Below are 21,263 nucleotides of genomic sequence, written 5' to 3' on the forward strand. Positions count from 1 at the left end.
GCCCCCCCCCGCCAGCTCCACCGACGAAGTGCAGGGTGTCAGAGGGCGCTCCGAAGTCGGGCCATGCAGTCGGTCGCGGTCCTACAGGCCGTGCTGCTGGTGGGGCTGCTGGCGGGGCTGCGGGGCACGGAGGGTCGCCTGCTGAGCGGTGAGTACTTGCGCAGGGGCGGAGGCTGTGGCCGGAGGAGGCTAGGCTAAAGGCACCCACTGCACCCCAGCTGATGCTGCCCCTCCTCAGGGTTCGCTGCACCTTTCTGAAGGCCCTCCGCTGGGTATTCCCAACCGCTGTCCCTGGACCCAGCCTTTCGGAGGCCCGGCTTCCACGGACCAGTTGCTCCCGTCTGAGGCCAGAGCTGGTTCCTGGGGCGCCCAGTTCCCCAGTATCCTGGAGGGCTCAAGTCTGCTCCCGGCCCAGCATTCCCGGGTGGGTCGGAGGACGTCGTCTGGTGGGGCAGTGAACAAAACTTGCTCTGGTGGGAGCCCCTTCGGCCCGCTCCACTGAGCGCTGCTCTGTCGTGCGGAAGATGCCCTCCCGGGGCAGGCTCACCAACTCACCCCCTTCTACTGCTCACTCAGGGAAACAGCCACGCAGACGGCGGCGTGGGGCTCTGGACCCCTGCCTGCTACTCCCAGTTTCTGGGGGGTGGGGGACGGCTGGTTCCAGCGCCTGAAAGGAAAGCGCTTAGAGATCCCGAAGGCAGCCTAGTGAGCGCGGGACGCGCCCCGCCTGACTCCAGGGAATGACTCTGCTTCCTTCCTTCCTTCGTGTCGTCAGCCTCGGACTTGGACCCTAGAAGAGGTACTGTGATTTGGCTTCTTGCCTCTTTCAGTTGTTCTGCATGTTAAGGGGAGGATATCCGTGCCTTTTCCTCGGCTCCCCTTCTCTGGCAGTCCACAGCTTTATCAGAGGGACCGAGGAGAATGGCAACAACTGGGCGTCTCAGCTGTAGGCTGATTTAAGGAATCTAAAGTTGGTTTCAGGATTGGGGGTGGGGGTGCGGGATAGCAAAAGGGGAAAGCAACTGAATTGAGCCGTTTAGCCTTGGGCTGCCTAGGCTCGGTACTTGTTGGTAGCGGGGGCAGAAGGCCCGCCCACCTTTCCCCTTCCTGCAAATGAGGAGAAAGATGCTTCCTGAAGGCTGGAGAACCAAGTGGGCGCTCCGCCTCCTTCCAGCTCTGACTCAATCTGGCATTAGTTGCAGAGTTGCAATGTGTGGCCCAGGCTGGACCGTACAGGAAACTCGACTAAGGTGTTATGTTTTCTCTTGACAATCCGGCATGGAAAAGTGAGGGCTGCCAGTAAATTCAACTCCAACTTGTGTTATGCTAGTCACCAGGAGTTGGGAGTATGCCTGGGGCCCGTTTGCCTTTCCTACACTGATTTGGAGCCACTTAAAAGGAACCACAGAATCTTGGCCATCCCATCCTCCTCCCCCAGGTCACCCCTCAGCCACAGCCTCTCTGGAACATCTCTTGGGGAGAACATCCTTTTCCTTTTGAGCCCTCCTAATTTGCTGGTGGATCCATCCAGTTTGAGTTGCTCTATTTAGCAACAATAGCTTTGTCTTTTTTTTTTTAATGTCAGGAAAGGGGAGAATGTCCAAGACACTTCCAAATTGTTTCTTATTGAGAATTTCTTTATCAAAGTGATGAGAGAAGAAATGGATAATAAAAATTCACTGGAGCTTTCTGGACCATCTGTATGTACTCTTTCCCATAATGTAGTTAACTGTCTGTGGCCTTTTGCCCTGTATTCTGGCAATATTGGAAATAATGAAAGCTATTTGGCTCCTTCCACTACTGCAAAGCATGTTTGGAAAATGAGAACATTCCAGAAGTTCTGGAAAGAGATTCCCAAACCAAAATCCTTCACCCCCGACTCTGTGGTAGCAATTAACACCCACAGCCCACAGTTCTGCTGTCTCATTGCAGGGGACTACTCTCCCTGTTGAAATGTGGTCTTCATTTTGTACATTTAGTTCCACAAACACTATGTGCTCCCATGGACTAGGAACTGGCATTTGTTTCTGTATTCTCAGCACCTAGCTCAATAAGTGTTGACTGAATAAAGGGGTAATGAAGGAAAAGGGGGAAAGACAAGGAAGAAAAGAAGAATAATGAATGAGACTAAGATACCAGTTGCAGCAAGCCTTCAATCACCAGACACAAAGTAGGACAGCATGTACTGATGAATAGTTTGTTACTTCTTGGTAAAAATCCTGTTCATTTTTTCTGCAGTGGTTTTCAGCCCATGAGATGTCAGTCAGATGAGACACATTACATAGACTCCCAATGCGAACTAAATTTGGGGTGAAGTGGGGAGCCAGAAGTATAGCTCGTGACTCTGACATCATATCTGTGTTCTGACTTGGACAATGCCATTGATAGCTAATAATTTGATCTTAGCCAAATTATTTGGTTATTCTGAGGCTTGCTTTTCTCATTTATAAAATGGGACATAAAAACAATATCTGCATCAGAGGTTGGTTGTGAGGGTTAAGTGAGATAAGATATATATGTAAATATAAAGCCCTTCTCATGGAAAAGTTCACTACACCTTAGCTGTTTCTCTGAGTCAGAGAACTGTCAGCAGCAGAAAACCCCATAGATCTAATGTTATAAGCTTCTGCTCACATTAGAGATTGAGCAAATGAGTCCTCCTACATAGGTAAAGGAATTCATACCTCACCTCAGAATATCTCTCTTACCTGAAGGAACCACTTAACAAAGATAATTACTTCAAGACACACTAACCCCTTGAGATTACCTCATGGCTTGAAAGTATTATTTATGTGTCTTAGGTGAAACCATCAATCTTCATCAACCTCTCTCTTAAAAGATAGCAATATCTGCTTTTCAAGAATTTGTAAAGAAAAAAAAACATGGTGTTCCTATACAATATAGACATCAGAGTTTAAATGACTGCAACTCTATGCTAAATAGAGTATTCATTTTCTTTGGAAACCCTAAATGACACGTTCACAGTCTGCTGAAGAGTAATCAGAATTGCTGCCCAGAAATAGCATCATTACCTATCCTGGTATACTTTTTTTGGACATTGAAACAGGTTGCCTTCTTTTTTTCTCTAGGGCAGCTGGTCTGCCGGGGAGGGACACAGAAGCCTTGTTATAAAGTCATTTACTTCCATGATACTTCTCGAAGACTTGACTATGAGGAAGCCAAAGAAGTTTGCAGGAGGGATGGGGGCCAGCTAGTCAGCATCGAGTCTGAAGATGAGCAGAGACTGATAAACATGTTCATTGAAAACCTCTTGGCATCTGATGGTGATTTCTGGATTGGGCTCAGAAGGCATGAAGAGAAACAAAGCAATAGTACGGCCTGCCAAGATCTTTATGCTTGGACTGATGGCAGCACATCAAAATTTAGGTAAGTGTATAGAACTCACAGCATCTAATTTTCATAACATAACTTGGAAAAAAGGCAGCTAGATCTATGGTGCCAGATCCATGATGCCAGATCTATGGGGCAGGGGAGAAAAATGAGCCAGGTAGAAACCAGGGCATAGTAACAGCTACTGACCAAAAGCACTGTGGTGAAGATAGTGAGCTCAGCCTTGACTTGGGTGACTTCTGGTCAAGTGGCTAAAGACCAGCAGCATTGTCTCAATGGCACATCATGCTTGAAGTCAGTGGTCCTGGCTATCTTGTGTTTTGGACTACAACCCTATTAAGAGAGCTGGAGTCAAGATAGGACTCCAGACCATTGTAAAATGTAGTAATGGGCAAGAAATCAGAGCCCAAGATCTAACCTCATGAACTGGCCAAGAGTGGGGACTTTAGGAAGATTACAGTTTGTAGGAACCTCTAAACCCACAGCACCAAGACACTAACACTCACACCCTATCCTTGCACCACTGACAACATCCCTCACTAAAAAATGCAATTGTGTGAACAAATATTAAAAATTATGAAAATTAGGAGACAGATATCAGACTGGGAAAATATCTATAAAAACTCTAACAAGGAATTGATGTCTTGTGATAAAGAGTTTATATAAATCAAGAAAGCACTAAGACTCTCAAAGGATAAAGATAAAGCAGCAAAAGACCTAAGCAGAGAGTACATAAAACAGAAAATTATTTATAAAAATATTTATAAATATTTATAAAAATTATTTATTAAAAAAAATCTAGCATCATTATCAATCAGTCAAAAGAATGAAGAATGTTACATTTAAAACAGAATGTCTGCATCCATCATTGTTTACCCACTATGTCAGTCACATCCTTATCCAGTATTCTCATGGCTTCCCTTCCTGAGAGAATCTTTTTAAACAATGAAGATTAAAAGGGTGAGCTATATTTGCAATCACTGCAGCTGGGCCCAGGGCCACCAGTGATACCCACTGACCTCCTTCCTCTACTATCCAGTTCAGATTCCCCTACCTTGTTCTGGTCTCAATGGCTGGCCTTGTGTCATGACCCAGACCCTCATCTCTGAAAAGTCCCAAGCCCTAGTCACCATGCACTTCTCTGGCTGGACTTAATGTACTTTATCACTGACCATCAAAATTGAGCAAGCGAGTACCAAGAGATAGCCAAATAGATAACCTAGGGCTATTCTCCCTGCCTATCCTATGTGACAGCAAACCTACCTCTTCCTGATGATTCAAGTCAATTACCATCTGCCAAGATAATGATATCTCCTTTGCCTGCTGGTCTTTGTATCTTAAGTGTCTAAGAGACAGCCATGGTTCATAGCTCAAGACTCTTATATCTTAAGACTTATATTTCCTTGTGGAAACTAATGACACCCAAAGCCCATCATTTCAGACAAGTACAAATTCCCCAAGTGCATCCCCACCAGTGAAGGTACTCCTGATCTCATCCCTTTACTCTCACCTTGTGGATTTCACTCTTTGAGACACGTGACTATGGAAATCATTCACTGGATAATAATGTTCTGTCCCAAAATATTGCCACTAAATTAATGCTTTATCCATGCTTTCAATGGGCTATTCCATCACTCTTACTAGCTGGCAGCTTCGGGGCAGTGCAATATGTGATCTGGCCTGAGAAAGCCCATGGCCAGGCACCTACTCTCACACCTTCTTTAATATAAAGCAGGTCTTTTTGTCTGATGAGAGGTTATTTGTAATCCTGTACTGATGGGTTAAATACTGTGTATACCTTTGGACAGCAGTGCTGACTAAGGCCCTGAGGCAGGAAAGGCAAATCCATGCCCAGAGTCTAATGATCCTACCAAAATGAATCATTGTCCCTTTCAGGGGTGGGTCCAATGTAATTAACTTGTCATTAGTGCCATATTGGACTCCTCAAGTATTTATGCTCTGTCAGAGACATAGCATTGGTTCTCTGCTTCTGGAAGGCTGAACATTTGGCAGTAGTAGTAGCCAGATCTGTCTTGGTGATTAGGAGCCAATATGTTATGAACATGCATAGCCTCCATCCTCCCACCATGGCTACTCTATTTATATATCTGTTGTACTAGTATTAAGGTAGCTGGGGTGGCTGCTAGCAAGATGGCTGGCATCACCATGGGAGTCATTTTGCCTCCCTCTTTGGTTAGTGCCTCCTCTATGATAGATGCTCTCTGGTGAGGTGACATAAAAATTTTCTTTTTTTTGTACATTCCCATATATCTGTGCACATCATTCTATCCAAAACTTCCTTATTCCCAATCTTCCACTCTTCTTCCATCAGTTGGCCATGCTATTTGCCTTTCCCCCTGAGTCTTTATATGGTCTAACTTCCAATAACTTCTATTTCCACACAAGGTGGTTAACTAGAGGCATCATCTAAAGCTCTGGCCAATGGAAGAGTGTCCCCTTACCACTATCTTTCAAAGCCACCTCTGAGCGGAGAGGCAGTGCAGATGTTGTCCACTTCAGCTTGTTCACCCATATTTAGTTTGGCTTAGCTATGAAGCAAGTTCCTGCCTGTATCAGCTAGTCATAAGGGACTCTTCCAAGCACTATATGTGTGAGCTGAGGAAAAAGTTCTGGTACAGAAACAGTAGATACCAGGGCAGTCTGTTCTTCCTAATCATACAGTGCCCTTTGATTCTGGATAAACCTCTTCTATCTTACAGTGGGTTAATTCTGGCCTAGCCAACTTGTGCTAAGTGTCGTGTAACTCATGTCAGGTGGGTTGGGCTGCACCATCTCTTGGCTGATGCTACTTACTTAGTAGAAAGCCTGTGTCAAACATTCCTTGTAATATCTGGATTTACCCCCGTATCCAGTGTATGGTTATGAATAAATGCTCACAGCCTCCTTTGGGGAAAAGACAAGAGAAACTGTAATCATGTGCACATGCCACAATGTTACAGGTCGCTTTCCTCCTGGGCACCTGGCCTCTCCCTCTATCAGTAAATTCTGAGTCTGAAAACTGGCTGGAGTCCTAAAAGTATATGTGAGCCAAAATATTCCATCTATCTTTGAGACTAAATAAGAGAAACCATTAAGGTCAGTGAGGAGGGCCAATGGAGTTAGAAAAGGGGCTGGAGGTAATTAATGAGGTACAAAGCTCAGCCTTCATCAGGCCCCCAGCTGTCCAGGCATAATGTCCAAGGGGAACTCATTGCAAGCTTAGCTGTTCTGGAAATGACTGGTGGGTAAACGATTTTCTTTTTGGCAGACTGTAACACAGGACTGAAGCAGAGCCATACTTAGTGCTACCAGGAGACCTTTCTTTTAGCTGTCTTTTTGCTTAGGAGGGGCCCTGACAAGAGTGAGGCAAAGCAGCAGTGCCCAACTAAGTAGTCTGAATTTCAGGGCAAGATGCCATCCCTGGAGGGAAACAGCTCAGATGGGAAGCCAGAAAAACTACAAAGTCTGACCCAGACAGAGTAATGCATGGGTTATGTGCTTGCAGATTTATACTTTCTATGACAGTGATGGAGAACCTTTCAGAGACTGAATGTCCAAGCTACAACCCAAAACTCATTTATTACAAAGTGCCAACACTGCAGTTATACCTGAACACTGATGTTTTAGATTTAAAAACAACTGTTATCCAATGTTTGACTGCTGGAGTAACTTGGCTTGTGTGCCAACAGAGAAGGCTTTGTACACCTGCTGTGACACACATGCCATAGGTTGATCAGCACTGCCATATGGGATCTGAGGCTTTAACCTGCCACCTGTATACCCAACTAGGTGGCAGCACCATTTAATTCCAGGTACCTCAGGAAAGGGGAGCTAAGGTTATGAATGCACTTATTCAGAGAGGTAGAGAGGCAAAGATAAGACGCATGGCAGTGGAGGCTAAAGTGTTACCAGCCTGATCAAGTGGAAATGGCTTAAAAGGTGGCCCTGTTGCCTTTACCTGCTTTGACAGCCTCCATATCTTGGAATGTCTCAATCAGATGCCTGAACTTTCTATCTACCTCCCAGGCTGGGAAGGCAGTTTTGGCTGTTGAAAAGCAGAAGAGATGGAAGCAGGGCACATTCTGGATGAGATACATCATGCCTCTTCACTGCATCTGATCTCTAAAAGAGAGAAACAACACAATTAGCAAAAAGCAAGACAGAAATGAGATTATGCAGTCTAACTCTACTAGCTGCTTTTCCTCATAATTAATTTGCAAACATCTTAAGGTAATATAGTCCTCCCTGTAAAGATATACCATATGGCAGTTGATTAATTGTGATGTCAATATTAGAAGGCCTGTGGTTCTGCTTATGGCAGTGCTTGAATTCCCATCCCACCCCCTTGTGCTCTGAAGTAGAATCTTATGTTCACAACTCAATGGAACCTGGTAGGAAAACAGGCTTGGAAGCCTTGGCATATGTTTCTCCAGTTGCCTCCATTCTTGATCCTTTTCTTGCAGGAACTGGTACGTGGATGAGCCTTCCTGTGGCAGCGAGGTCTGCGTGGTCATGTACCATCAGCCATCAGCACCAGCTGGCATTGGGGGCCCCTACATGTTCCAGTGGAATGACGACCGATGCAACATGAAAAACAATTTCATTTGCAAATATTCTGATGGTAATGAATTCTCTCCCAAGCTATGTGACTAATGTGCAACCTCCTTTCTCTTTCGTAAGCAGTTGCTAGTGCCAAGAATTTGTTATGTGGTCACCAAGAAAGCTTATTACAAATGCCAGAAATGTTACACTTTGGGGATTCTTATAAATAGACATGCTCAGTTCCTCACTCAGGAGTAATTCTAGCAAAGGAAAGGTTATCAGATGCTTACAGAAGGGATGAAAAAGGATCTAATAGCAGTGTGATAAAGCAAAACTTAAGAGACTATCCAGAGAGAAAAAGCTATCTTCATGGAGAAACATGAACTCTTACTTGTTCCACATGTGATACTGCTTGTAGGAATTTGAAATAACTTGACCATTCTCCTACAAATCCTCCAACAGCCATGTGAGATTATTTTCTAGGAGCTTAAGGAAGCACACTAATGACCGGAGTAGGCAAATGGTAAAATACACCAATTTCACTGGTACTAGGCAGAGATCGCAGAAGCTTTGATGAACAAGCTTAAGTTCCCCAGACCATTACCACTGTGTATGCCTAGAAAAATCAACTTGGATTTGCTTTTATATCTGTAAGGTTTTGAATTGGCTATAAGCCCATAGTATCACTCTTCTGAGGTTCCCAGACTCCTTTATTTTAATAAACTTAGATTTAAACTTCAGCTGGTTTCATCCATCCCTGAAGTTCTCTCTTCCCTGAAGCTTACTGCTTGGCCCCAAATCTGCATTCTTTCCTGATAGTAGTAGAATGACTTAGTTATATCTAGTTTGAGACAAGTAATACTATCATTTTTAAATTGTTTGAATTGGACCATGCTTTGGGGGCAATTTTTGCTGCTGAAGAATTTTTTTTTCTTCTTTTTATTCCATCAAATGAATTCTCTGGCCTTCCCCATTATAGAGTGTTGTCCCAGGCAGGAGCTTCTAAAGACATACTGGCTTAGTTAGCAGGTCACCTTCTCAAAGCAGTGAGAGCAGAACACTTGTTACAAACTAGTTTCCCATCACTTTTGTTAATTGTATTCTATTAGCTTTGTGGTTTCAATGTGTGCACTTCCTTATCATTTTCTGAAATATTAAATTTTGAAATTTGCTTAGCAGTCTTTTATTTTTTAACTTGATACCTTTCTAAAAAGAAATAATATTCTTCATGACTTTTGCTATTGCCTGCATCATTTAGATTGAGTTCTGGACAGAAAAAAAATGATATATTCAAATGTTTTAATAAGGAGACTACAATAAAAGGCATACTTTCAGAAGTGCAGGCAAAGAGTAGGAGATGGCAGTGTATCCCCAACAGAACGCAGCACCGGGTAACCTGTGCTGACATAGAAAGGTCATGAAGAATAAACACAGTGACCTTTCTCTCCTCCTACCCTCTGATCTCTTGTTTTTGCCTCCCATTGGCTGACTCAAAAACCAAAGGACAAGGGATTCCCAGTAAAATAGTTCATAGAGACCAGCCTCTCAGGACACAGAGAATAGATCTAATAGAGGGAGGTGGGTGTATGGAGAAGAACTAACATATTGCTTTTATGTAGCCACTTATCCTCAGAATAAGTTCATACAGTTTGGCATTGCAAGGAAAGGATCATCATGGTCCGATCCTTTCCTCCGCTGGCCTCAGTTTTCCACACTGTTACTCCATCCTACTCCAACACCCCTGCATTCAATGCTGTTCCTCCAGGAGCTCTTAACTGCTGTGTCCTGTGCATGGAATACCTTTCACCCTTTCCCAGTCAACTCATCCTCACCCCTCAGGATCAAGTTAGAAATCACCCTCTCTTGTAACAGCTAAGTGCAGTAAATCATCCTGGATTGGATCCTAGACCATGACGATGATGGAAGTGGTGACAGTGAAAATGATGATTTTCTATAAATGACATTATTAGGAGAATTGGCAGAATTTGAATAAGGTCTGTAGATTAGATAAAAATATTATATTAATGTTGATTTCATTGTATGGTGGTTATATAGAGAATGCCTGTCTCCCTTCTTAAATGGATTAAAGTATTTAGGAATAAAGAGGTGCAATGTCTGAAATTTACTCTGGAAAAGTGTAATATATGTGTATGTGTACATATAAATACATGCATATAGGTAAAGATATAGAAATAAATTGGTAGATACAGAAATGTGGCAAAATGACAAAATGAATGACAAGAATTCTTTGTACTGTTCCTGCAAATTTTCATAAACCTAAAGTTATTTCAAAATAGAAAAATTAAAAAACTAATTTCTTTTGGAAAGATTTCAGGATCCCTCAAAACTAGGGACAGCTGCTTCTCTGCACACAGTTCTTTATCTGCCTGTTTCCAGGTTTCACTGTATGGCTGGCATTCGGTCTGCAAATGTATATGTCTAACCACTCGATGGGCAAGAGGAAGATTACTTATATGGTTCCCTCAAGATGGCACACTGTCCTCTTATGACAGTGGCAAGGAACTGGGTGAATTATATTATTCCTAAAACTAGATTCAAGCATGTGGCCATGTGGAATAGGTGGCATGCTAGCCAGAGCTAAACAGTTGATTATTTCTAAAGGCACAAGAATATTTAGGGAAAATTAAAGAAAAAACTAATCGGAAGCTCAGAGATGAGTATGCTGAGACTGATGTAAATATTGTATGCTTAGGCCATGCTTACTGTGATTCTGCACTCTGGAAAGACAACAACACAAGTAGATCATGGAATGTTATTGGCTATACTATGTCTATTAATGTAATATGAAATTAATGGTAATTAATACTCTCTATATATAGATTTTTGTTCATCCTGTAGAATATAAGCTCCTTAGAGGGACGAGAGTACTTGCTGTGGCTTCTCCACAACCTAGCACAATCATCCCCTTACTGTATTAATTTTGTTTGTCTCCCTACTGTTCTAATTTTATTTGAATTCATTTGGTTGAAATCCCACTTCAGTTACTAACTGAATTTGCAAATTACTCAATCTTGGTCTTCTCTTGTACAAAGCCAGAATAATAATGAAGCTCCCTCATAAGGCTGCTACTAAGATTGAACTTATCCTTCCTCATAAAACACTTAGAATCTTTTTTTTGTGGGGGTACCAGGGGTCAAACTCAGGACCTTGCACTTGTGAGGCAGGCACAGTGCCACTGAGCTAAATCCCCATCTCTCAAATAGTAGGCATTACAGATGTGGATTTTTTGACTTATGTAAATATACTCGCATCAGCTCTATCCCCCACATGATTGGAAGTTTCTGAATGAAACCAGAATAGATTTGACATCTGAGTCTTGAGAATGTGATTTGTAAAATTTCACCCTTAAGACCCCTGTTCCTATGAAGCCCATGGATCTGATTTATATAAAAGACTCACTGCCAAGACAAAAGGTCAACCAAAGGGAAAAAAATCTGACTTAGGTTATCTGAAATCTCACTTTCCTGAGGCTCTTGGAAGTATGTAAAATAACTCACAGCTGATCACCAGTCTCTCTGCCTTTGGGCTGAGCGGTCCTTCAACTATTTTCATTGCTTGGAGATTGCTGTTTACTCCTCTCTAACATACCGCCAGTATCCACTAATAATCTTGAATTGCTTTAAAATAATCCAGCTCAAATGTAAAGAGGGAGGAGGAGTTATTGAAACTGCATTAACTTAACTGCACTTGATAGGAGTGGAAGCTGCCTGACAGTTCAATGGGGTTCATTACAGCAGACTTTCTACTTTTCTGTGTATTTGGAAATTCACATGTGTAAAAGTTTTAAATACCTTTTTTTAAAAAAATAAAAAGCACCAAATTAAAGCTAGGGGTTGGTTTGTCTTTATGCAGAAGTAATTCTTTTGGCCAGGGATTTAGCTCATTAGTGCCACCACCTGTCTGGCAAGTACAAGGTCCTGAGTTCAATCCCCCATAGCAAAAAAAAAAAAAAAAAAAGTAATTCTTTTGACTTAACTAACCCTTGGTATCTGGTAACAGTAAATAATCTGGAAACAATAAATAGTTTACTGGAAATGGATGTCATAATCTAATTTCATTCAGATGAAAGAAAAAATCTAGTTATTATTTTCTTTTTCTTTTTTTTTTTTTTTTTTTTTTTTTTTTTATGTTTTTTTTTTTTTTTTTTTTTTTTTTTTTCCTGCTGCAGAAAAATCAACAGCTCCTTTTACAAGGCCTGGAGGTAAGGCTGTTTCTAAGATTTTGGTTAATTTAGGCTGCTGCATACACTCTCTTCATGAATTTACAACTATATGACATTTAGGCCAGATTATTCAGCAGAAAGATCACTGATGTCAACCCAGACAATTTGGACAGGTCTATACCACAACCAGCCATGATGACTATTTCTTTATTCTTACTCTCTGCTATTGTACACATCTCTCACAGCTGAAAAGTAGTAGTTACAAGTTCATCTTGGGATGTTACTTATTATTATTGACAATATGAAGGGAATAATTTAATCTAATAACACAAGAAATGAGCCACACTGATTACTTGTGGTCCCAACAGTAAGGACTTTTCCCTTGGCACCTTAGTACTTTATATAGCTCAACACCAGCTTCTTGTTATTCACTTTGTTGTCTGATCCTGGGCATCAAGGATCTCAACAAGATGAAGACAAACCTTCACAGCATCAAATTCAACCCTTCACTTTTCTACGTTTATAAATGTCATAGATCAAATTGGTGCTGCATTTTTGCATCCCGTTTCAAACATGACATGACCTAAGAGCATATCTGGGTTTCAGTGCCTTTCTTCACATTTTCAAGTCTATATGTCTCTCTCCAGGTGAGGGAACAGAGCCAGAAACACCCATTCTTCCCAAAGAAACAGAGAAAGAAGATGCCAAAGAAACACTCACAGAAAACAAAGGTATGCACAGAACTTGCCCGGAAAAAATAGACAATGGGATTCCTTTGATCACAAATTACCCATAGTTACATTTCCTGCTTGTTCTTTCTCTCAACTCCTTAAAAGTGAAATTAGACAAGGCACTTGGGACTTTGAAAAGTCTGTATTAAATTCTAGATTTCATTATTGTAATTTGCATATGGAGCTAGATACGATAGTTAGGGACATCAAACTGGTCAGATGGTGAAAGATCTGCATGAAGGCAAAGCCTCGTGACTTACCCATGAGTCACAAGGAATGGAATCAAACAGGGACTGAGAGAGTAGATATAAAGAAATGACAGCAGGAAAATGCCTGATGTGTAACACCTGTGATTAATATTCACTTGTGAAACAAAGAGAGGAAATAGACAAAAACACTTCAAGTGTTAGGTTATGAAAGATAAAAGAGCTGGGGGTGTAGCTCAGTGGCACTGTGCCTGCCTCACAAGCGCAAGGTCCTGAGTTCAATCCCTGGTACCAGAAAAAAAAGAGTCACAATCAAAAGGTAAAAGAAAATGGGGTGATTATGCTAATGGACTTTCAAACTTATTCTCACTCAAAGTATCAAGAAGAGGGCTGGGGATTTAGCTTAGTGGTGCCACTGCCTGCCTTGTAAGTGCAAGGACCCAAGTTTGATCCCTGGTACCAAAAAAAAAAAAAGTATAAAGCAGAAAATTTGGGTTTTTGTCACTGGGAAACTTAAAAAAACATTTAATTTTTCTGTACTTCAGTTTAATCATTTGCATAATGGAAGTAACAACATTTTTCTTACCTATCTGAATTACTGTGTCCATAAAATGAAATAATACGCAATTCAATTCTGACACTAACCACCCAAGTTAACACAGACCCCACAACTTAAAGGCACAACCCACAACTGTCTTCCCTTCAGACATCAGCCACAAGTTTGGGGATCCTCTGGACACCTGCATCCGAACCATCTGGATCCAAATCCAGGGAAGAGCCTATATAATCTCCTCTCAGGCTTTGTAATTCACTAAAACAACTCACAAAACTCAGAAAAAAAACATATTTATGTATTTTTTTTATACATAATACAAGTCAAAAATAGCCAAAGGAAGATACATAGGGTGAGGTCTAGGAGGGTTCTATATGGAGATCTTTTATATCTTCACCCCATAAAAATCTTACCAGGAAGCTCAAGTGGGCTTTGGTGTCCAGAGGTTTTTTTGTTTTTTTGTTTGTTTGTTTTTTTAGACTTTCATTACACAGGCATGAATGATCTGAACATCGGTCCTATGGTACAATTCAGTCTCTGAAAGTCAGGATAAAACCACCCAGCTCAAAGCTCCCACCTTATAATCACATGGTGGGTCCTTCTGGCGTGGCTAGCACCTATTCTGAGACATCTTCCTCAATAAACTCTGGTACCACCTAAGAGGTTCACAAATAGCAAAGCCATTCCCATTACTTGGAAAATTCCAAGGATTTAGAACCTCCCTCTCAGGATCCATCAGTAACAAGGTCCAAAATTTTTATTATACAATAGCTATAATGTGTGAAAAATACTTTGAAAAAAGAGCAGTGCTGTGCAAAGGTAGGTGGCATTTCTGTTGTTCATTGCTATTATAGTGATATGCAGAATGGATTTTGGAGTGTGTTTTCTGTTTTCTGAGTGTCAAGTTTGTAGCCTCACAGGAAAAAGTAAAAGCAGCAGCCTGTGAATGGTGGGAATCTTGGATCTGCAGAGGAAGAAAGGGTTAATTTTCAATCCTTGATTCCTTTTAAACCCTCCAAGGGATTGATCTCTGGTTCTAAGTCTTAAAAGACTAAAAAGTTTAGAAAGGCAGACCTCTAAGTGTTCTTTATAGTCACTGTCCAAGAACTCAACTGAATCCAGCTGGTCAAAGTCAGAAATGTTGGAAATGCTCTGCATTCTAATTCATGTGTTTTGGGTGACTTTCTCTTTCATGGTAATGATACTGAGACCTCTGCCTCATTGCTTTTTCTCGGCCAACCCCCGCCCCCACCATTGCAAACTACTATGGATGTCCTTAGAGGCAAAGGCGTCCCACTTCCCCCTTAGCCTCTGTCTGCTAAGCAGTACAAGAAATAGAGAATCTCTTCTCTGTGAATTTATCTTTAATTATCAAAAGTTCCCTTTCAATGTTTACAAGAGATCCAAAAATTCAAATGTATTTTCATTATTGTTCAGAGCACTAAGACAGGCAGGAACTAGAAGACTTTTTGGTAACTGTGACTCTGTTACCTAGGAATGTGCTCTTTGGAATACCCTATATTGACTATGCTTTTAAGACTTAAAACACACACACACCAAAAAAATCACCAATGCTGACCATGTGCTTTTTTTTCAGGAGCTGCCTTGAATCTTACCTACATCCTAATCCCAAGTATTCCTCTCCTCCTACTCCTCGTTGTGGTCACCACAGTAATATGTTGGGTTTGGGTCTGTAGAAAGAGGCAAGTAAAATCTTCATTAATGTAAACCTGTTCATTACCCAATTTACTTCATTAAAAATTGGGGCAATTTTAAAGAATTACCACTGCTCATTTGAGAGTAAAATCTCTGGAGCCCTCCGGAAATGCAGACACTCTAAGCATATCTGCTCAATTGTCATTAAGAGTGTGATCTCACAGTCTATTTTTGTGCATGTGAGGAAGAGTTTGGATCAAACTTTGTTATTCATTTCCTTTGTATCCATGTATCATCCAGCAAAACAGTCCTTGTTCTAAAATGTCTGTTGACTGAATAAAGAATCACTAGTGGGCCATATGAAAAGTGATTGTTCCAAAGCATGCTGGTAAACATCTGAAGCTGAGCCACTTCATTCAAAATTAAAAAGCCAAATTACCTTTAATTGATTTTTCTTTTAATTGAATACGTAAGAGTAGCTTGTTACAAAAATCTCTATTAGGTAACCTGAACAATCTCTGTTTGTGGTGAAGAACATGTGCTCTCATTTTTTAGGTGCATGACTGTCCTTAGTTACCTTTTTTAGTCCCCATCACCATGGTACACACAGAAGCCTAGAGTATTCCCATTTTACAATAGGCAATTTAAGTTTTGACTCCCTTTGATGATCAATTTGAGATGAATTAGTAAGATTCCAATGTAGAACCTATTTTATTTCATAACTTCCTTAAAAAGATTATTGTAAGAATTAGAGAGTCAGGGATTTAGCTCAGTGATGCCACCAACTGCCTCGAAAGCGCAAGGTCCCAAGTTCAATCCCAGTACAAAAAAAAAAAAATTAAAACAGTAAATATATGCAATAGGCATATATAAACACTAGAACAAACTAAATTTCACTTAAAAATTAGTCTTTTAAAGTGTAGTATTTTTTTATACCCATTTCTATTACTGAACACACTTAGGACCCCTGTGTCTTAGTTACTTTTTCATTGCTGGATCAAAATACCTGATACCCACAGTTAAAAGAAGAAAGGTTTATTTCACCTCACAGTGTATAGAGCTTTAGTTCATAGCCAAATGTCCCCAAGGCAGGGTGGCATGGCAGAGAGGCACCACAGAGGAGAAACAGTCCATGGCAGAGCAGGCAGGAGGCAGCAAGCAGGAAGCCTCTTTTTCCTTTTTATCCCATCCAGGCTACAAGCAAGCCCTTTGGATGGTGCCACTCACACCCAGGTTGGAGACTCCTATTACCTACCTAGAACTATAATAAGCCAATTAGTGGGCTAATCTAGTACCAGACACCCTTAATCCACTTTCATACACCCTAGATCCAGCCACCTTTGAAAAGCCTCACCTGTGACTACATGAGGCCTTGGCAAGACATCTAGATACAAGCCATAATAACACCATGGCAGCAATGAATGACACATATACAGTTGCTTTGAACTAATAATTTCCTGTTTTGTTTCTTCCTGCCCCCATCACCTCAAAGCAGGGGCTGGGAGGTTTAGATGGGTGAGTTAGTATAGGTTAGTGACAGTTTGGAGTTAATTCTTCTTGCTTCAGGAGGAAGCACATGGTCTCAAATTTTCAGCCTTGATTTCCTTTCCTCCTAGAAGACAGGAGCAGCCAGACCCTAGCACAAAGGAACAACACACCATCTGGCCCTCTCCTTACCAAGAAATCAGCCCAGATCTAGAAGTTTACAACATCATAAGAAAACAAAGTGAAGCTGACTTAGCTGAGCCTCGTCCAGATCTGAAGAATATTTCATTCCGATTGAATTCAGGAGAAGCCACTCCCAAGGACACATCTTGTGACTATGAAAACATGGCTGTGAATCCTTCAGAAAGTGGGTTTGTCACTCTGGCCAGTGTGGAGAGTGGATTTGTGACAAATGACATTTATGAAATTTCCCCTGACCAAAGGGGAAGGAGCAAGGAGTCTGGATGGGTGGAAAATGAAATATATGGTTACTAGACACTGGGGAAAAACTGAACTGACAAAAGTAGGAAAGTCATGAAAAGCAAACTTTTCCTACTTTCTATAAGGAGCTAGAAGGTCTATGCAAATGCTCAGATCAGGTCCTGAGGGTGAGCATGTGATCCCCACTATCCCCTGTTGGGTCCCTAAGTTTTGCCTGCATTCCTTATCCCAGCTTCTCACTTAGCAGGCTCAGCCTCATGAGAAACCACCTTTGTCAAGGTTGGGCATATAATAGAATCTCAATAAATGTCAGTGAGTTGGCTTCCTCTGACTCTCAAGGGGCAGTGCTTTAACTGGCAAGGAGAAGGGTTGTGAATGGTGGAGCTTGGAAAGCTAGGTTCTGTTTTCCTTGTTCTGTAGAGCAGTACACATAATCACAAAGAGACAGAAACCACAAAATCTTTTCAAAATCTTCTCTGGTAGCCTCAGGATGGCCTACCCATCAGCAATTCTCACATGTGGGGTTTTTGTTTTTGTTTTTTTCAAAGAATAAAATCAAGTAAAAAGCAGGAAGTAGAATATTAGTCTGTATTTCTATAGCCCTTTCTCCTTTCTCCTGACATCTTAACTTGGTAATACTTTTGAAGCTAAAAATGAAATTTGCGTCTCTTTTTCTAGGTTTATTTATACTCCCACCCTTGATACTACACATTGTTCTGCTTGCATGTTTTACTGCAGTATTGACATATGACTTATAATAATCCTACATTTGTTTTAGGGACTTGACTATTTCAAACACTTTTACTCCCAAATCCAGAGGGAAGTTTCCCGGCCTAGCACCAATCATGCACACTGTGAAGGCCTGAAAGCCATTATTTAAATCAATACCCATCCCCCTCTATCAGCTTGATAATCTTGTCTTTTTAATCTTTCCTCTTTCATTTATTAACAGTTTAGCAACTAGTCTCATACATGGAGTTCTAAATTAAATGGAAGCAATATAAAAAGTAGCAGATAATATTTACTGCTCAACTATCTGCCTTATTGGGGCAGGGAACATTACTCCTGCCTGCCCTGGAGCTATGTTTTGTGGAGTAATAACATTTCAAGAAAAAACAATGAACATGTGGGCTGAGCGACAGATTTTTTTTTTTTTTAATGTCCAAGATCCCATTTTGCTTCACAGATGCTGTTGGTCCTTCACTACACTCCCAACTGAGGCCTCTGTAGACGTCCAGCTCTGTGAGGGCGAGAATACTATCTGTAGCTTGTCATCGTACTTCCACAAAAGCACTGTGCTGAGTAGGCAACCAATGTGTGTCGAAAGTACGCACAATGAATCTTTCAGGCTGATGTCAAATTGCCCGAACATTTCACCTGACAAGTTTCTTGAACTCATTTTTCACACTCCTGAGTGGAGGTGAATTTTAGTTTGAAAAGAATTTCTGCTGCCTAGGAAGAAGGAAGCATATGGTAGTGACAAGTAAACAGAAGCTGGTGAATCATGAGTAGCTGACTTTGATTATATTAGTAAAACTAGAACCAAGGACTCATCCTTAATCTGAAAAGGGAGCAAGATTATAATCAGAGCAGAATTTTTCATCTTCTGCATCTTTCCTTTGTCATAGTGTTATCTTTGCTGGGACGCACAGATCTTCTCCTGTTTGTACCTAGACAGTCTTAGCTTTTTGTTTGTTTGCTTACTTGCTTTTTGTCTTATTTTTATGTAGTTCAGGCTGGCCTTGAGCTCACTATTTTGACCAGGCTGGCCTCAAACTCATGGTGATCCTCCTGCCTCAGCCTCCTCAGTGCACCACCACACCTGGCACTTCATATTTTTTCCCTCATTAAGTTTATTGGTGCATTTAAAGCAAACAATATAATTTACCAATGGGATAGTGTACCTTTACGTGATAGGTCTTGCTTCTTGTTTTTTCCCCCACATGCCTGCCCTCCCTTCACCCCCTTCACCCTCCTCTGCTTACAAAGACTTTGTTTCCATTTTTTCCTTTTTTCACATTTTTCTTTTCCCTTATTTCCTTTCCCCCTCCTTTCCCACTTCCCCTTTAGTGTTTTCTTCCTCTTTCACACTATAAGTTATACAATTTAAGCCTTATTTACACTTTTAGTTTTCACACCAGAGAAACTATACAGTATTTACACGTGTGTCCTATTTATTTCACTTCAGAGTATGGCCTTAATGTGCATCCATTTAGCTTTAAATGTCTGTAGTTTCTCATTGTTGATGGCTGAGTACTATTCCATTTTACAGAAAGTCCATATCTTTTTTATACAGTCTCAAGTTGATGGGCATTTGGGTTGTTCCCAAATTTTATCTATTACAAACTGTGACACTTCATATTTTAATTATTCAGTTTCTTTTTTCTTCCTTAGGTGTATTAGCCTGAGTTTCCATTTCTCTGTCTAGTAGTTGCATTTTACTTATAAACATTTGTGAAGTGTTAAATGTTTGCTATATTCAAATTGAAATCCAGCTTATTCATTAAGCTGGTATCACTTGGAAATTTAGTAAACCTGTTTCATCATTTGAAATTGGAGGCTGGGACAGAAAGATTGCAAGTTTGATCCTCATATCAGCAATTTAACAGCTTAGTGAGACTTTGTTTCCAAAAATAAGAAAGCATTGGGAGATATGTTTAATGTGAGGACTCTTAGTTCAATCCCCAATGTTGGTGGAGAGGGAGGGAAGAAGTGGAGAAGGGAGAGAGGGACAGGGAGAGGGTGAGGGAGAGGGAGAGGGAGAGGGAGAGATCCCCTAGGGCTCAGTGGTATAGCACTTAACCAGCATGTGCAAGACCTCAGGTTTGGTTCCCAGTTCCACAAAAGATAAATAAAACAAATTAAAATGGTAGTTCCTAAACATTATTTCCCACTGCAACAAATATGGCAGATGAAATGATGAAATGTAGGCATCAGGTACTCTCTTGGGCCAATCCACTCAACAAGCTATTGTTCCTCCCTCTCTCTCTCTCTCTCTCTCTCTCTCTCTCTCTGAGTTTATTGGTACATCTTAGGCATATAGTACAGTAACATTGATCATTGGAATCTTGTACCTTTACATGACAGGCCTTGGTTCTCATTTTTTCCCCTTACCCCTGCCTTCTCTTCACCCCCTCCTCCCTTCCCCATTTACAATTATTTTATTTCCATTTTTGCATTTTCTCATATTTTTTCTTTTCCCTTATTACCTTTCCTGTATCCTTCCCACTTTCCCTACACCTTTAGCCCTTTTCTTCCTATTTCACATTGTCATTTATACCATTAGGATCTTATGTACTATTATAGTTTTTCACACCAGAGAAATTATTCGGTATTTACACATGTGACTTATTTATTTCACTTAGGAGTATATCCTCAATATGCATCCATTTTCCTATGACTGACTCTAATTTCTCATTCTTTGTGGCTGAGTAGTATTCCGTTTTATAGAAAAACCATGTCTTTATCTGGTCTCCAACTGATGGGCATATGGGCTTTTTCCAAGTTTTAGCTATTACAAACTGTACCTCTATAAACATGGGTGTGTATATATCACTGTGATATGATTCTTTTAATTCTTTTGGAAAGGTACCCAGCAGAGGGATGGCTGGGTCAAATGGAACCTCTAATCCCAACTCCTTGAGGTATCTCCATACTGATTTCCATAGTGGCTGCACTAGTCTGCACTCCCCCACAACCCCACCAACATTTGTTATTGTGTGATTTCTTGATAGCAGCCATTCTTTGTGGGGTGAGGTGGAATCTCAGTGTTGTTTTCATCTGCATCTCTCGAATGACCAGTGATGTGGAACATTTTTTCATATATTTAGTTGATGTTTTTACTTCTTTGTCTGAGAAATGTCTGTTCATTTCAGATGGCCATTTTTGAATCAGGTCTTTATATTTGGGGGGACTGATTGTTTTGAGTTCTTTATATATTCTAGATAATAGTCCTTTGTCTGAGGAGCAGCTGGTAAAATTTTTTTCCACATTGTAGGTTGTCTTTTAGTTCTGTTGATGGTTTCTTTTGTAGTGCAGAAGCTTTTTAATAAGATGAGATCCCAGTTGTTGATTCTTTCTGCTAGTTCCCATGCTACTGAGGATTTGCTCATAAA

At 40.9% G+C, this 21,263-nt stretch overlaps 1 protein-coding gene across 3 annotated transcripts in view; it reads left to right on the plus strand.

Annotated features, from left to right (window-relative positions):
• The window catches only part of Layn (layilin), an 18,481-nt gene extending 414 nt beyond the window's left edge, over positions 1-18,067 (plus strand). The window contains exons 2-9 of one of the 3 annotated variants that reach the window (XM_010610673.3): positions 35-148; positions 776-799; positions 3,090-3,387; positions 7,815-7,972; positions 12,083-12,115; positions 12,724-12,807; positions 15,164-15,269; positions 16,839-18,067. In XM_010610673.3, the coding sequence (XP_010608975.2) occupies positions 64-148; positions 776-799; positions 3,090-3,387; positions 7,815-7,972; positions 12,083-12,115; positions 12,724-12,807; positions 15,164-15,269; positions 16,839-17,202 (1,152 nt within the window). In that variant the 5' untranslated portion in view covers positions 35-63 and the 3' untranslated portion in view covers positions 17,203-18,067. The remainder of the gene's footprint in view (positions 1-34; positions 149-775; positions 800-3,089; positions 3,388-7,814; positions 7,973-12,082; positions 12,116-12,723; positions 12,808-15,163; positions 15,270-16,838) is intronic. The other 2 variants (XM_010610674.2, XM_010610675.2) reach the window with 2 other exon arrangements.
• The last annotated feature ends 3,196 nt before the right edge of the window (positions 18,068-21,263 follow it).

This window comes from Fukomys damarensis, unplaced genomic scaffold, assembly GCF_012274545.1.
Source record: "Fukomys damarensis isolate Sample0158 unplaced genomic scaffold, DMR_v1.0_HiC HiC_scaffold_16, whole genome shotgun sequence".
Taxonomy (NCBI): Eukaryota; Metazoa; Chordata; class Mammalia; order Rodentia; family Bathyergidae; genus Fukomys; species Fukomys damarensis.